Source organism: Eurosta solidaginis, chromosome 3 (assembly GCF_040869045.1).
Source record: "Eurosta solidaginis isolate ZX-2024a chromosome 3, ASM4086904v1, whole genome shotgun sequence".
Taxonomy (NCBI): Eukaryota; Metazoa; Arthropoda; class Insecta; order Diptera; family Tephritidae; genus Eurosta; species Eurosta solidaginis.
Window position 1 is genome coordinate 61,868,972 of NC_090321.1, and position 17,035 is coordinate 61,886,006.

The 17,035-nt window shown below is 41.9% G+C and overlaps 1 protein-coding gene across 1 annotated transcript; it reads right to left on the bottom strand.

Annotated features, from left to right (window-relative positions):
• Positions 1–1,672: 1,672 nt before the first annotated feature.
• On the bottom strand, positions 1,673–9,479 carry LOC137246404 (uncharacterized). Its single transcript, XM_067777499.1, has 3 exons — positions 8,445–9,479; positions 3,813–4,949; positions 1,673–1,924 (listed from the first exon to the last, which is right to left on the bottom strand). Exons 1-3 carry the CDS (start codon positions 9,477–9,479, stop codon positions 1,673–1,675), a joined length of 2,424 nt encoding a protein of 807 aa, XP_067633600.1.
• Positions 9,480–17,035: the final 7,556 nt, after the last annotated feature.

Below are 17,035 nucleotides of genomic sequence, written 5' to 3' on the forward strand. Positions count from 1 at the left end.
ACAGCTGTTTTTTGACAATGATTGAGAATGATCTTAACCCTTGTGTGATTTGTGGAGCAGGATTGATGAAGTCATAGTGGAACCATTAACAGGTGACTGCTAGAAATGTAATGTGCCACATGGAAGTTTTCTTTATGTTTGTTTGTATGACACCCTGCCGCCACCTTGTCTGGTTGAAGAAACATTCGGCTTTCAATGGATTCCGCGGATCTATCGAGATCCGAAACTATGGACAAAATGTCACGATCTCGACGGAACTCTACCGAAATTTTCCGAATTTGAGAGCTCCGACCGAATTGATGAACATTTCAACACTCTGAGGCCAATCAGTCTCACAAGCCTGCCTGCACGCCGTTGGAAACCGTCGATGTTGGAGTTGTGGAAAGCCACTCCGAATGTTTCGGGACTGGGTAAAAGTCTGGAATAGGGGTCCACTGCTAATACGCGTCCAAAAATATCGAGAGAGGTGTCTAAAAACGCGTGTTGGCCTCGAAAAAAATAATCCGCAGGCAAAAAACTGTATCTCTGTCCAGAGGAATTTGCAGTTTAAGTTGGCGATTTTCATGTGGTTGTTGTAATGTTGTTGTGCACTGAAAAAAATTTTGTGTACAAAGGGATTCTGCGCGCATTTAATTTTGATCCCACCCGATTGGTGCACCAGCCAGGGTAATATTTTATAGGCGCGGCCGAAGGTTACCAACGCAGAAAGGTGTTCTGGGCAAAATAACTATGAACGAGTAATCATTTTTCTTTTCCGCTTCGGATTATTGTTGTCGAGGTCAACACGCGTCTTTTGACATCCCTCTCGATATTTTTTGACGCGTATTAGCAGTCGATCCCTGTTCTAGACTATTACCCGGGACTGTTGTCATTATTTCACCTATCTTTTACAGCTATAAACTTACAATTATAATTTTTCACGATGAAGGGCTGTTATTTCTGTGTAACACTATTTAGTTAGTTACGTCCTTCTTACAAATGGGCATCCTCATATCCTTGCAGCGATGCTGTTCCACACTCTCTTGCTCCAGGAGGGTTTCAAACCTAACTCTGGTCCAGAGAAATTGTTTTACTGCGTGTTTCGGAAACGAGTCTTTTTAGACAGGTCACACTCATGTCTTTGTCACGGTGGTTGCATCGAAAGCGGTATTTGGGCTAGATCCCAACATTCATCGAGCCGCACACCTTACAATACAACAACGGATACCCCGGAATTCTCCCTAGGACGTGCCGTCCTAGGGTCTTAACAACGCATGTGTTCTAGCCTTATATAACCTAGGCGTAACCGGGAACTGCTCTTCGCATATCTTGGAGACAAACACAAGTTGGTCCTCAACTGTCTTAAACTTCGAGATACCACCAAACCCTTTCTACATACTAAGGCAAGCAACTATTTTATTTTATAACATAAATTTATTTAATAGTGTGAGCGACAAAAAAGTGTACATATCTTGCAATATATTTTTTTTCATCGAGAAATAGATCTACAAAAAAATATTGGATTGCAAAATTTGTATACCCAATTGCATTCATATTTTTTTAAAACGTAATAAAATTTAAATAGAAGTAGAAAACATATTTAGGAAAAAAAAAACGATTCGATCTTACATCTCATATCCTTTACACTTACTGTACTACCAACCAACGACAAGCTCTCCTAGTCAGCTAGACCTTAATGCCAACGCTTGGCTAATTTCAGCGCTCGACATTTACGCTTGATGAATTCTTCTTTGGCGGGCATGTACTCATGTGAACGCCAAATGCGGAAATGTTGTATGTCCGCTTCACGAGATGGCATATAAGCGAAGAATGTATCTTTGATACTTTCGTTTAAATTCGGTTTCATTGCCATATAGAAGGTCCGCGATTGATCCATAATAGACGCATTCACACGTTCGTAAAAACTCTTACGTAGCATTTCAGACTGAAAAAGAATTATTAAAATTAGTATTTATTTAGTTTCCGAGAAATAAAGTGCATGGTGCAGGCGGGATTCAGAGTTTCTACTGAAATAAGTTTGATTCATTAGGCTTATGAATTCTTCTTTCTTTCGCTTTCCCCTCCGCTTCGCCTTTTTTACTTTTCTCGTCCAGTCATTCAAATTGGGAACAATGCCACTGCCTCAGGAGGAGAAGGGAGATTTGATATGTAGAAATTTAACAGGTGTCCCTTACACCACCCTATGCCATTCCCTGTTTACTCCTTATTGGCTTAGATATTTCATTCCTAAACGGATGCCTGTCGATCACTCAGGTAATTCACCGTCCACCCTTTAAGGCTGGTAGGAAGAAATTATCCCTCTATGTCTTCCACTAACAAGCCATGATCGACTGTGTCTAAAATCGATGATATCGGGCGATATGACTTCTCTTAGTTAGCTGGTTCCCCACGATCTATTATCACCACTTTTTGCCAGTTTCCATTTTGTAGGAATGATAATGTAAAACATGCTCCCACATTGTCAAGGTGTTGTAATATCGGCATGATAGCGGCAGAGAGGATGCAGATCTTTAGATGCTCCTCCAATTTCGACAGATTTTATTCCATAGCTTTTGCAGGGTAATCATCCAGCGTGAGAGCGATTTGATGTCAAATCGATGAGCCTAAAAAAAGTACGTTCGCTTATCAGTCAAGGCGTTCTGATGTAATAAAGCGGCTGATCGTTCTGGCTGATCGGTTCTCGCGAGCAACAGCTGGTACATGGTTAGGTTTGCTGAACAGCATCGCTGCTTAGGTGTGGAACGCAAGACCTTTTAGACTAGAGCAGCAAGGGGCCACAAAATATTTGAAGAAATTACGGGGTTAGCATATGTAGGGATCTACTCCAAGAAAGTCCGTTCTATGAAAGCATTATTTTCTCGAGACTCGCGGGCAAGAGTATGAGCGTCTTAGACATATTATTTGCAATTTGATGTATCAGGTCCCGGTTCTTGGACCATTGGGTTAGATTTGATGCTCTTCCGGAGCAGTCACAACTTAAATTTGGTTACACTGATATAGCCCTTTGTCGGGAAAAGAGATACAGCGCGCCGTGACAGTGCCTTTAAAAGGTGAATGACGGGCACGGACGTTGACCTCGATGAACAAAAGACAGAGCCATTATTCATGTCTGAGCCCTCACGAATGCAACTACTGAAAGCTCAAGTTAAGAGCTGCGCTATGAAATCCAATTTTAAATATCTTGGGAAAAACCTAGAGCCGATTTAAACGAGCACATAAAATACAAATGCGGCAAGGCAGAAAACAAAAACAAACAGTTGACTACTGGGCAGGAGCTTATCTTCGAAATTATCCCTATCCATATGAATAGAAGTTAAAAAAAAAATAAATAAATACTTGTCGCGATTTACCTCCGAGGAAATTTAAGCCGATCTTCTCTACCGATTAGCGCCGTGCTTCTTTTTTAATTTTCCCTACAAATTGCCGGGACGGGATATACATGTCGTACGCCGACTACAGACGGCAGCTGCAAGGCGGATGTATTTTCACTGAAAAGCTTTTCATGACAGAAACACACTCTGTGCGTTTGCCGACCGGCGACCCCTATTAGAAAAACTTGTATCTAATTGAAACAAAATTGTTTATAAATTGTTGATGCTGCTTTGCCCAAGACTTAACCCAGGACCTTCGGTGTAGTAGGCGCTACCACCCACCACGGCCGCCGAATAGTAGTTGAGGCAGTTTTAACGAACAAATGAAATACGAAAGCTTGAGAACGACAAGCCAAATACAAACATATTCCTCAAGAAGACGACACTAAATGCCGGGGGTCCCAAGCAATGAGGTTGACTACTGGCTACTATTAAACCTACCTTTTTCAGCAGATAATCACGGCAATTGTAATTGACCAATATCGCATTGCCAAGCATTTTTGGCGATGGTATACCCCCCACATCTACAGTCATTTTTTTCAATGCGTGTATGGTTGGCAGCGACTCGTCGTGTACTTTATGTAAACTTTGTCTCGTATACGCCTTACCAAAGCGTGACTCAATCCACGCCAATAATGACGGTAATTTGTGTGCATCGCTCATCGAAGCTAAAACATAGCGCTTATCCAGAGCTAAGAAGTCGAGCGCATTTTTCAGCATACGCTGCATTAATTCTGCATCATCTGGATCATAATAAGGTCTAACATCTTCCAAATATGGATAGAGTTTACGTAAATTCTCTTCATTTTCTGGATCTATTGCTGCTGCAGCTAAACCTTCGGTGAGTGCTCGTTTGGCATAACGTTTAATGGCTTCGTCTAAATTTTTTGGCGCTTCTGGGTCAATTTTTTCCAAATTTAAATCACTATTTATTATCTTTAAATATTCTCTCTGTACATTGAGTCGGCTGGTCTCTTTCTCTTTCAATGCGAATACGCGCTGATAGTCAAATATGTATGGATGATGATCATCAGGCGATTTAAAATATAACTCTCCATCGCGCTGCCAATTTTCTGAATGTCCATAATCATAATTTTTTATATAACCATAGCCACAATCGCATGGCATTTGATGCAAAATCTCTCGCACTCTTTGAATTTTGGAAACATGCTCACGTTTGTTGTTACGATTCGGTGGAGAGCTCATGCCCATGCATGCCTCACAACATTTTCTCTGCTGAGCGCCAGCTAATACACTATCACCTATAAGGAACTCCGACTCATGTATTGTTAGCTCTGAACGTGCTATATTTTCCTCGCTCTTCATACATAAAGGTAGTAAGAGTTTTCTCTTTGTGTTCTCATATCTCTGATGAATATTACTATCACTTTGAGATTGCGCGCCACCACTTAGACGAGATCTGGGATGATTTGATTTCTCCTCACTATCGCAATTACGAATTTCATCTTGAGACCATAAATGTAAGTGACTGCGTGTACGATCAGCCAGTTTCTTAAATTGTATTAAATGTGCATTAACGTCTTTTTCGATTTGCTTGCGTATGCGTGCAATGCGTTCCTGGAGAAAGAGAGAAAGAGAGGGAAGAGGAGAATAAACTGACATTGTGAAACCGGTGACGCATTGGGCTATCTTCAGTACCGTTTTCCGTTCTCAACGTAAAACTAAATGTTAAGAGGATCACGGTAAAACGGACGAAGAAAGCTTAGAAACTACGCGCGGTAGGTATATTTGTCCTAGGGTTGTGTGCTGAGATTGTGACGCGCCACGTAAAAACCCTTGTCAACGGAACAATTTCGTTACAAACATCCGATGACATAACTTTTTTATGATGACGGCCTCGGAAAATGTTCACCGGACTATGACTTAAAGGACCACGATTTGGGGTGGTAAGGAAAAGGTACAGAGACCCGGCTGGTTGTACTTGTGAAGGCAAAGACCGATATAACCGTTATTTTAGAAGCACGGTGGATGGAGCAAGGTAGGACAATTATGCGTCTACTGCAGTGGTCATATGGGCAGAAGTGCCAATTGTCGGCCTTCTGGTAGGAAAAAGACTTCGCCGCCAAATACTGTCGTTCGTAACTGTGAATGAGCATCTCGTCGCCATCCGCATCAGAGTTAGCCTTTCCAATGTAACGCCTATTTGCGCATGTGCACTTCCTTAGGAGAAACTAGATACATACGCTCACCGCCCATGCCATGATACCAAAGTCATGACATCAGGATAGGCATGGAATGATCCTTAGTCCTACAGTCACAAAATTTTAACCCCACGATGTAACATCTTCAAAAGAGTTGAGGGTGATGTACTTCGCCGCGACTCTATATATGGTCATCTGCAGTACTAGATAAAAAGATCCACCAAGTTACTTCTTGTCTAAAGATTGAAGAACACGAAACCCGATCTATCCCGACGTGGTCGAAGACACGCATAGCTTCAGGATCCCTGATGTGCGCACTCTACGAGATCCAAATACTGACTCGAGCTATAGCCTTGCAGCAGCCAAGATATGCATACGCTTCTGTGCGGCAAAGAAATTGAAATGTTTGCCGTAGAGAAGCTGTATATGAAACAAAACGCTAATGATTACCCACATTTCTCTCTCATTATGTACTGTCATACGTTTACAGTGAGCCAGAAAAAGCAACATGTACGATGGATGACGGATATTCCTCACTGCTTCGAAACTAAAGGACACTGCCTATAGGGCCTTGCTGTATAAGGGCGCAGCTACTCCCGGTATATTGGAGCGATATCGTGACGCGAGGAAGAGAGACGCTTACTTAGCAGTAAAAAACGTGAGCCAGAACGGCAAGAGTGTAGGGAGCTTTAGCTGCTGGCTGACAGGAATAATACCCGAAGGATTCAATTTCGGGGTGAATTCCTACCGAAACAACCTGACGACCATCGTACAGAGCGTGCTCAAGTTATGATGGGCACACCTCTTCTCGTTGCTAGATAGCGAAGGAGATGACAAATCCGATACTTCAATCCCTAAGGAAGAAACCCGTCCTATTTTTCGACTACGACGAAATTCGAATATCAATGTCCTGGCAGAAATATGATAAGGTCTCTCGAAATGACGAATTACCCGCAGAGCTATTTTAAAGCGGAAGCAGAGTTGAAAATTGCCGGACGAAAGCTTGTCTCCAGAGTGTAGCGGGCCAGAAAAGCAATCTGTAATCCGGCGAAACGACCGCGAAAGCAATCTGCTGAAGCTTGCCATTGTCAAACAGGTCAGGCCTTACCAGATCGAGCTGCTCTGCTTGGTCCGCCAAATCAACACTTACAATGTCTTGTCGACTTTCAAGCACCATTGGGTAGCACTAACACTGTATGATTGGTTGTGTGTGTCTCGGTTACATGCCAAGTTGCCGGCGAAGACAGTCAGCTCTGTTAGTAGTGATAAAAACCTCTTTGAGCGCTTTGAAACCCAAAGAGACTATAAGTTTGGTTCATGCGGTTTGCTGTCCTAAACAAGGCACCAAGGGCTTTCTTCGCCTGTACTCGATATGTCCAAAAACGATATATAGGACATTTAATACTGTTGTAAGGCAATAGTCACCTATGCTTTCCTAGTTTGGTAGCAGAAGGCCACGCAGAGAACGGGAACAGCTAAACTAAGTAAACTGCATCGACTAGTTTGCGTTGGCATAACGGGTGCGATGAGAACCGCCAGTGCACTTAGTGCTTTAGTGGAAATACCTCCCTTCCCTATTCTGATAGAGAAAGAGGCAACACTAGGCACACTAAGACTTCGAAATATTTCTGAGTTGAAGCAAGGAAACATGATAGGGAATATGTGTGAATAGGAAATCCCACATTACAACTGCGTGACGTAATGTCTCTTAAGCTCAGAATCTACGGAACTTTGAAGTGTCCATTGTGGACAAGACCCACTGGGAAATAGGGAATACTTATAACAACCCTGACTCAGAGGTCTGGTTCACGGATAGATCAAAATTCGATGACGGAAGAACGGGAGCTGGGATCTATGGGCCGAACTTCAAGAAATCGATACCAATGGGATGCTACACCACCATATTTCAGGCAGAAATTCATGCAATAGAAGTCTGTGGTAGAGAATGTCTGCGGAGAGGCTCAACATCGACTTACAAAAGCACACACCAGGGAAACGAATAGTAACTGGGAAACTAAACAATTCAGACGTCACTGGATTGACTGCCCAGGGCAAAGGCATGGCCAAAGTGTTTATACTTCCGGCAACGAAAGTATCAGCCAAACTCATTAATATAATATAATAGTTGCCAGTGAGAGTTCTTATATCCTCCCTCTAAGAACACTCACTGGGTACTATACGGGACACTGCGGTCTACGATATCACCTAAGTAAATTAAATCTATCCGATACCCAAATTTTTCGTTTCTGTGAGTTGGATGATGAAACTTCGGTTCACATTCTCTGCGAATGCGTAGCTCTAGCTAGGCAGAGACTATCCCATATAGGTGGTGGGACTCTTAATCCCTATGTGATATGGAGTAAAAAGCCTGAAGAGGTACTTAGATACATTAAAAGCCTCCAGATACAAAATTAGGCTGTAAGGTCTGGCACAAAGGTCGTAGTGCTTCCAGACTTATTAATAATAATAAATTGGTTCATGCAGTTTCTTTATTTAGAAGTGGGATAAGATAATTATAATTATAACAGCCGATCTAAACGAAGTAGGCGCAAGTTATAAGGAGTTTGAAAGAATAATCGGGAAAAGGCGAGTCCTACTCTTCTTGGTTTCGACGAGCTTAAGGCATAACAGAGGATTCAAACATTTTTTTCGAGATCTTCCGCAGATGCTATGGAAATATAAAGTGACGAAAAAAAGCAGATAGAACTGCTATCTGCATCTTATAACCGGATGATGGTGAAAAAGCTGAAAGCCCTTATTGACAGCCGAGATAAATGCTATGGAGTTGACCTAAAAAGTACGTTTGAGATTTTCATATGAGAAAGCTATTTCGTGGACCTCTCAAAATCAAACCTTTGGGGAGACCGTCCAATCTCGAGCGTTAAGAACTCATTTCGCCATTCATACCTACCTCCCTTTCAGGCGTTTCCGCGTTGAAATATTTCAAACATTCTTCTCTCGCTCTCACGCGCATTTCATGCTCAATATTTCGCTCCATATTAGCAAGAATTTGATGATGCCTACAAAGACTTTTTTCCATATCATGCTCTGAACTTATTAATTCGTGCAAAGAATGTGTTGCACGCTTATACATATTCTCATCAAACATAGCACTTAATTCGAGTATAGTACGCCCAGGAGTTTTGGCTTTCAATATTTCACTCATTTTTTCAGTCAACATTTGCATTCCTGTCTTCTTGCCCGGATGTAAATTATATTGAGCAAACCAACGATTATGTGCGTTGGGTATAACAAAAGTTGAATCTCTGAGAACTTTATTAAGTTCAATATTTGTTCGGTATGGTTCTGGATATGCGGTTAGCGGACGTTCATGAAGGCGTGGTCGTACCAAATCATCAAAATATGGCAATTTATATTTAATCCGCATACTATTTACGGTATTAGTTTCGCTCACAGACGACCTATGCATTTTTTGTAATTTGCTTTCTTCTGTTTTTCGTTTCGCCAACTCCATGCGTTGTATTTCATATTTCGTTGGTTGTTCCGGTGGGAGCACACGATCTAATCCACGCAAAGTGAACAACATGTCTAAACGTGCAATACATGATAAAATCAGCTGCTCGTTAACATTATACTCGGTACTGTCCGTAGCCGTAGTGTAGAAGAGTTCTTTGATGAACCATAAAAATGCTAAATCATTACCACCGCTTAAGAACATTACGAAGCGTATATTTTCTTCACGCATTGGAGGTCGTAGTCCGATACGAGTTAATAGCGCTTTAACACGATGCGTTGTGCCCTGTTCAAGATCGTCACGTATGGCAAAGTGTAATTTAGAGGCGGCTTCTTTTTGAAATGTCGATAAGCCGCGATACCACTTCGGTACGTCTGCGTTCATAACGAAGTCTTCGATTAATGCACGGTTCTGCCGCATCATTTCAGCTTGTAATCTCGATGCTGGTATCTCCTGATTACCGGAAAACATTTTTATTGCAATTTAATTTTGAATTTGAAACACAAAATTTATGAATTTTTTTTTTTTAGAAAACAAATTTTATTGTATAAAAATGTTTTTAATTGAGAACAAAATCTTGCTGAACATCAATTAAGCGAAATTTGCTTAAAATTTAAAATTTTTATTTACGCAAAAAAATGTGTAGGAGCATGCAGCTAACGCGTACCTACAATGAAAACTTTTGAAAAACTGAAATTTTATATTTGACAATTGTCATGTCGAAAACGTGTTTACTTTTTTTGAATTTTCATTTTGAGAAAAGTTTATAAAGAGCTCACACAATACTGAAAAATATATCTTTTATGTGAAATCAAGGGTTAAGATTATATTGTATGCTTACTGATATTGATTATTGTGAATTCCTTTAAGTAGTGACATCATAGCGAATAGTGACAAGTGTGCTATGGCTTCTGTCAAATACTTTGAGAGGTTAGGTTGAACTTTCCGAACCTCACTTCTGTTACCAGAAGTTGGTTCTTTCTAGGACCTACTCCTACTTGCTGCTGCTACAACTGATAGCTGTGTCACTCCTAATAGCTGGCGTCTTAGTTTGACTATTTCAGGACAGAAATACGAGGTCCACTTTATACGCTGCGATGTCAGAAGGCAACCGGCAGTAAGTATGCCCATAGCAGCTCTCAAGTCTCCTCTCTTAAGAGATATGAGCAACCACACCTTTTCTGTCCGCGCTTGTTTCCATGCCTTTCCTTGTCGGTTGATCATTTGCAACTCCTACCTCCTTTTTATCTCGCTTAATCTGATAAGGACGGCCCTTAATCAAGCTTAGAGCGCTAATCCTCCTTACCCATCTCCACTACTTTTTCATTACCACCTTTCCCCTGGGACTAAATGTAGATGTAAGAGTTTTTCTTTCACAACTCCTTCCAGTGATGGTTTACACTCTCAATTCTTTTTGATGTGCTATGCGAGATTACTGCCTTACCGGCCGCGGCTGCAGTTTCAGCTGTGTTATTACTGCTTTGGTCACGGCTACTGCTTTCGTCTAAAAGACACTATAATTGTCCGTCAGCTTGTAAAACTGGCTTTATACGGGATTACCGCATACGTCGCAGCCCTGCCCTTTCCATTAGTTTGAAATCATGCTCCAACCTTACATCATTATTGGCGCTTTAAAATCCTCATGGCAGCGCATTCTAGTTATCAGGTAGTCTTTCCATCCAGTATGAGATGCCTCTACATTGTTATATCCGTACGGTCTGGATAATCTTTGCCTTTGTAAACACCATGGTGTTGACAACAAGGCCGACGGGTTGGTTTCGTTGCTCCTGTTGTACTGAAGTTCCTCCCTGGCTCAGACTCGAAGTTCTTACTGCCTTTTGAATTCACGCACACCGTCCTCCACTAACCGATGCCTCTTTTTACTACTAAAAGCCTTTTACTCCCATCACCTGTTACAGTATCGCGGGTTAGGTTAGGTTGAACTGGCCGGTTTAACGACCAAAATGAAAAACCAGGATCTATGTTATAAAATAGCTCCGTCCTCCTAGCAAATACCAGCTTTCTAAGACCCATGCCACTTGCTGCTTCTAGATCAGAGAGCTGTATCACTCCTAATAGCTGGAGCCTTAGCCTGGAAAGCGCAGAGCACAAGCACAAAACGTGCACGATCGTTCCCTCCTCCTATCCGCACTTCCAACATATGATTTCACTCACCAGGCCTAGAAAGCACTGTCCAGTCAGAATACCCGTCATGAGTCTACAATCCTCTCTTTAATTATAGACGTAGCTTTGTTAGTCCAAGCCGCAGCCTCGTGCTTGGATTCACGCCTTTCCCACTTGGCTGATCATGTGCACATCTCGCCTTCTCTTAATCTCTCGCAATCTAATTGGGACGTCTACGGAGCAAACTTCGAGGGATGGGCCTTTTTTAGCTAGTTCATCCGCCGTTTTATTCCCATCTATTCTTATATGCCCGAAGGTCCAATATAGACGTATGCTTCTCTCTGTTTCGATTATTTCCTGGGATTCCTTACACTCTGACACACTTTTAGATGCTGAGCTATGCGAGATTGTTGCTTTAATTGCTGCTTTACTGTCATTATAAAAGTTGACATGGCTGCAGTTTAAGCTATTTTCTTCCAGTGTTTCTACACTCAGAGAAAAAATCGTTCTAAAACGAACGAAATAATTTCAAAATTAAGAACATTCGTTGAAAAAAGTCTGTTAAGTACGTTTTTTCTTAACTCGTGACCGATTGGCTTGTTTTAAGAACAGTGACCACTTTGGTATTGATGTGTGAACCTTTTGTGCTCACTTCAAGCACTACTTGGGCTTGATTTAAGATTTTTCGTTCTCACTCTTCGAGACCGATTTGTGGTCGATCATTGGTGGGAGTGGGAAGGTACCATTTATTTATTTTTTATTAATAAATAATTTTTGTCATTAATAAAAAATATTAATAACAAAAAAAAAAACTATTACTAAAACCCAAAAGATTAGAAAAAACGCATAATATGAATTTTTTCATAAATTTCTCTTATTGAGAAATTCTTATTTGATGATGCAATCTGAATGTATATTTAAAACATTTCATAACAAGTTTGAGAATTACCTGTGCATATGTGAATGGGACTGAACGCAAAATAAGAGCTTAAAAAATAGAATATAAACAAGTAAGGAAGGCTAAATTCGGGTGTAACCGAACATTACATACTCAGCTAAGAGCTTTGGAGACAAAATAAGGGAAAATCACCATTTAGGAAAAGGAACCTAGGGTAAACCTGGAATGTGTTTGTATGACATGGGTATCAAATGGAAGGTATTAAAGAGTATTTTAAAAGGGAATGGGTCATAGTTCTATGGGTGGGCGCCATTTCTGGATATCGCCATAAATGTGGACCAGGGGTGACTCTATAATGTGCTTGTACGATATGGGTATCAAATTAAAAGTATTAATTAGGGTTTTAAAAGGGAGTGGCCCTTAGTTGTATATGTGAAGGCGTTTTCGAGATATCGACCAAAATGTGGTCCAGGGTGACCCGGAACATCATCTGTCTGGTACCGATGATTTATTTATATATGTAATACCACGAACATTATTCCTGCCAAGATTCCAAGGGCTTTTGATTTCGCCCTGCAGAACTTTTTCATTTTATTCTATTTAATATGGAAGGTGTCACATCCATTTTACAATGTTTTTTCTAAAGTTATATTTTGCGTCAATAAATCAATCCAATTACAATGTTTCATCTCTTTTTCCATATTTGGTATAGAATTATGGCATTTTTTTCATTTTTCGTAATTTTCGATATCGAAAAAGTGGGCGTGGGCCTTTCTTATACCAAGATAAAGTGAGTTCAGATAAGTACGTGAACTAAGTTTACTAAAGATATATCGTATTTTGCTCCAGTTATCGTATTAACGGCCGAGCGGAAGGACAGACGGTCGACTGTGTATAAAAACTGGGCGTAGTTTCAACCGATTTCGCCCATTTTCACAGAAAACTGTTATCGTCATAGAATCTATGCCCCTTTCACAAGGATTCGTTAATTTTTGTTCGACTTATGACATTAAAAGTATTCTAGACAAATTAAATGAAAAAGGGCGGCGCCACGCCATTTTGACGCTTCCCAAGCCCGTCGGTTCTATGTAATGGAGCGACTCGGGATTTTTCCCGACCAAGGACTGCCATTTCAGTGTAACCCCATTTAATTTGTTGCGTCCCTCCCACAAATTGTCATCCTCCCAGCAGCTCCCTGCAGCGGGACTGCTCCATATTCCTTTGCTCCGGGAAGGTATCGAACCCAATCCGGGTCCGTCCCCTGACCCTGGTCCTGAGAAATGGGTTTGCTGCATCTGCCGGAAAAGAATCTTTTTAGGACGGTCATACTCTTGTCAGTGTTTCTCGTGTAGTAGTCACACGCCACTTACTCCCAGAGTGGCGAAGTATCCCCCTATGCACTTCAGAATTCTGCAGTTAAACAGTAATGGATTAACTGGGAAGATCACGGAGATAGTCGATTTCATGAAGCGGCACAACATACGCATTGCTACGATTCAAGATACTAAATTCACAGCAAGATCTGCACTGCAGACCTGTTCTGGGTATAATGTCCACAGAAAAGATAGCGAGAGCGGAAATGGAGACAGCCTCGCGTTTACCATACACCACTCTGTGCAATATCATATATTTGATCCCGGCATCGACCGCAGGGACAGTGTCTTAGAACGTCAAGGCTTATCTGTCCGGTGAGGCGATGCAAACCTAGAAATCATCAACATCTACATCCCTCCTGCCACCTGTTGCCCCAGTGGATACCGCCCTAATATCAGCACCTTACTCACTGGCAACAATCGCATTATCTTAGGCGATTTCAATGCCCATCACGATCTATGGCATTCAAGCTTGCGGGCGGACAGTAGGGGTGAGATGTTGGCGGATCAAATAGAAGAAACGACGGTCTGCACAATAAACGGAGACGCCCCCACACGTATGGTAGGAAGCTGTCACAGTTCGCACAACGCACTTTCATAAACTTCAAAAAAGGAAAGTGGGACGAAAACAAATCCTTTAAAGCGTGCTTTCCGCAAGGTCGTTGAATCCGCCTCGGCAGGTTTCATTTCCGCCGGTAGAATTCCCGAAATTCGGCCCCACTTCCCGGCGGAGGCCTCAAATTTAGCGAGAAAACGTGACCTTATAAGACAGCCCGATCCCGGCGACCCCCAAATAAGAGATATAAACCAACGCATCAGACTGCTTGTGGATGAACACAAGCGGGCGAAATGGGAGGAACACCTAAGCGGTTGTAACCTCTCTGCCGGTGTTGGTAAACTTTGGTCCACCGTAAAGTCCCTATCGAATCCGTCTAAGGACAATGACAAAGTTTCCATCGCCTTTGGCGATAAAGTGCTGTCGGATGCGAAAAAATGCGCGAACGCTTTCTGCCGACAATATATAATGCTAATCCAGTTTTTTCGCCTTGCGAAACCCGGCATTATCACCGACTAAATCCTCCGCGACCTTATTTACAACTTGGACGTCCCAAATATTGACCATTTTGAACATCCACGTCGATGGCACTACGCTACCGACAGTCCTACACCCCAAAATCTTGGGTGTGACGTTTGATAATGATCTACATTTTGGTGAGCACGCAGCCGAAAATCCAGAGCCGTAATAAAATCCTCAAATCCCTTGCTGGCAGTACTTGGGGAAAATCCAAAGAAACGCTCATTACCACATACAAAGCAATTGGCCAACCGATTGTGTGCTACCCGCCCCCTATACGATCGCCAAGCCTAAAAACTACCCACTGGAAGAAGCTACAGGCCTGCCAAAATACTGCTCTCAGAATTGCCCAGGGGTGTCTTCTTATGTCCCGAGAACACCATCTACATAATGAGGCGAGAATACTCCCCATCAGGGAGAGAAATAAGATGCTAACCAAACAGTTCCTGTTGAATACCCAGAAACCTGAGCATCCCAACAGACATCTGATTGATGAGCCAACACCGCCTAGGGGCTTAAGGAGTCATCTCAGTAAGCATTTTGAGGAAATACGGCACCTGAGAACTCAGCCGTATGAAGCAAAAAAACACAAGCAGGTCCTTGGTGCACTCCACAAACAGGCGTCGGTGCCCGGTGAATCCAGTACTCAAAGAATAGTACCCAAAACTTGCGGAAGAGGAACGCATACTCCCCAGGGAAACGCGAGTCACTCTGGCTCAGCTTCGTTCTGGATACTGTAACAGGTTAAACTCTTACCTATCCAGAATCAACTCCGACATACAAAATGTTTGCCCCGCTTGAAATGTGTCCCCACATGACACCAACCATCTCTTTAATTGTAATGTGGAACCAACGCCTCTCACACCCCTTTCATTATGGTCCACCCCTGTAGAAACAGCAAGTTTCCTTGGACTCCCGTTAGAGGATATTGATGACAATTTGTGATCGGTCGCAGCTGTTAGGTGGGGCGAAGCACTGCTACAACAACAACAACGATTTTGAAATTTTCTTTTATTTTTGTATTTCGTTACACCATATCATTACTGAAGTTGAATGTTGACATAATTTACTTATATACTGTAAAGATATTCAATTTTTTGTTATAATTTGACTTAAAATTATTTTTTTTAAGTGGGCGTGTTCGTCATCCGATTTTGCTAATTTTTAATTAGGACACATATAGGAATTTCATCATGATATCTTCAACGGCTGCCAAATTACAGCTTGCAAAACTTCTAAATTACCTTCTTTTAAAAGTGGGCGGTGCCACGCCCATTGTCCAAAATTTTACTAATTTTCTATTCTGCGTCATAAGTTCAACGCACCTACAATATTCATCGCTTTATCCGTCTTTGGTAATGAATTATCGCACTTTTTGGGTTTTTAGAAATTTTCGATATCGAAAAAGTGGGCGTGGCGATCTCAGATGTGTGCCCAGGAACATACGTACCAAATTTCATCAAGATACCTCAAAATTCACTCAAGTTATCGTGTTTACGGACGCACGGACGGACATGGCTAAATAAATTTCTTTTTTCGCCCACATCATTTTGATATATATAAGTCTATATCTATCTCGATTAGTTTATGCCGTTACGGATTACCGTTATGCGAACAAAGCTAATATACTCTGTGAGCTCTGCTCAGCTGAGTATAAAAAATTGTCTTAAAAAACTTAAGAGTTTGGCGGTGATCGAACTTGCGCCACACGATCCCAATGGCAACATCATAGCCGCAGGGCCACCACAACTGCTTGGTAGCTTGTGCCAAATGTCGTATTTAACATTGTATGGCACACGAATTATACCGTTTTTTTTTCTTGAACTTACTTTAAGAACATTGTTCTTAATTTAAAAACATTGTTCTCATTAATAGAACATTTGTTCATATTTTAAGACCAGCCCTTCTCTTTTCCAGAAAATGGTTGTCAGTTTAAGAACAAGGTTGTTGTTTTGACAACAGGTCGTTCGTTTTTCAAGAACAAACAAGTAAGAACACGAAAAGTTTGAATTGAGGCCGGTGGTGCTGGATTTTAGAACGGCGTTTTTTCTTTGAGTGTACTGCTTTGGTTACGTCTACTACTTCCACCTGAAAACCATACAGTGATCTGGCAGCTTTTAGGATGTTTATTTTCGGATCAACGCAGTATACCATAGACCCTACTAAGAGCCCCTTCGAAGCACAGATACGAAATCAGGTAATCTATTCGTCCTGTATTCGATGACGCTATACTACTATGACCGTATGATCTGCGCTCAAGCTGCCCGAGGCACTGAGCTTCGCTGCAGTTGTCAATGATATGTTCTTTGCCACCAGGTCTGCATGTGGAATGTGCAGAGTGTCATGAGTGCAGCCGTCGGGGTCGTTTTCAGGGCTCACGTAATGCTACGCTTTTGGGGCCCCATGTTGGCTGTTGACCAAACAAGGACTCCATAGAGTTGCGCGGGTTACTCGCTGCTAAGACGTGTCCACCACCTCTCGGGTCTATACCAGGTGTTCGCTTTTCCGGTCGGCTAGGCCGACCATGGCTCCCAAGCGCTACCCAGTGCTACAACAG

Coding starts and splice junctions, on each gene's coding strand:
- LOC137246404 (XM_067777499.1), bottom strand. CDS start 9,479: ATGTTTTCCGGTAATCAGGAGATACCAGCATCGAGATTACAAGCTGAA. Junction 4,950..8,444: donor CGGAAACGCCTGAAAGGGAG/GTAGGTATGAAT, acceptor CTCTTTCTCCAG/GAACGCATTGCACGCATACG. Junction 1,925..3,812: donor GTGATTATCTGCTGAAAAAG/GTAGGTTTAATA, acceptor ATTCTTTTTCAG/TCTGAAATGCTACGTAAGAG.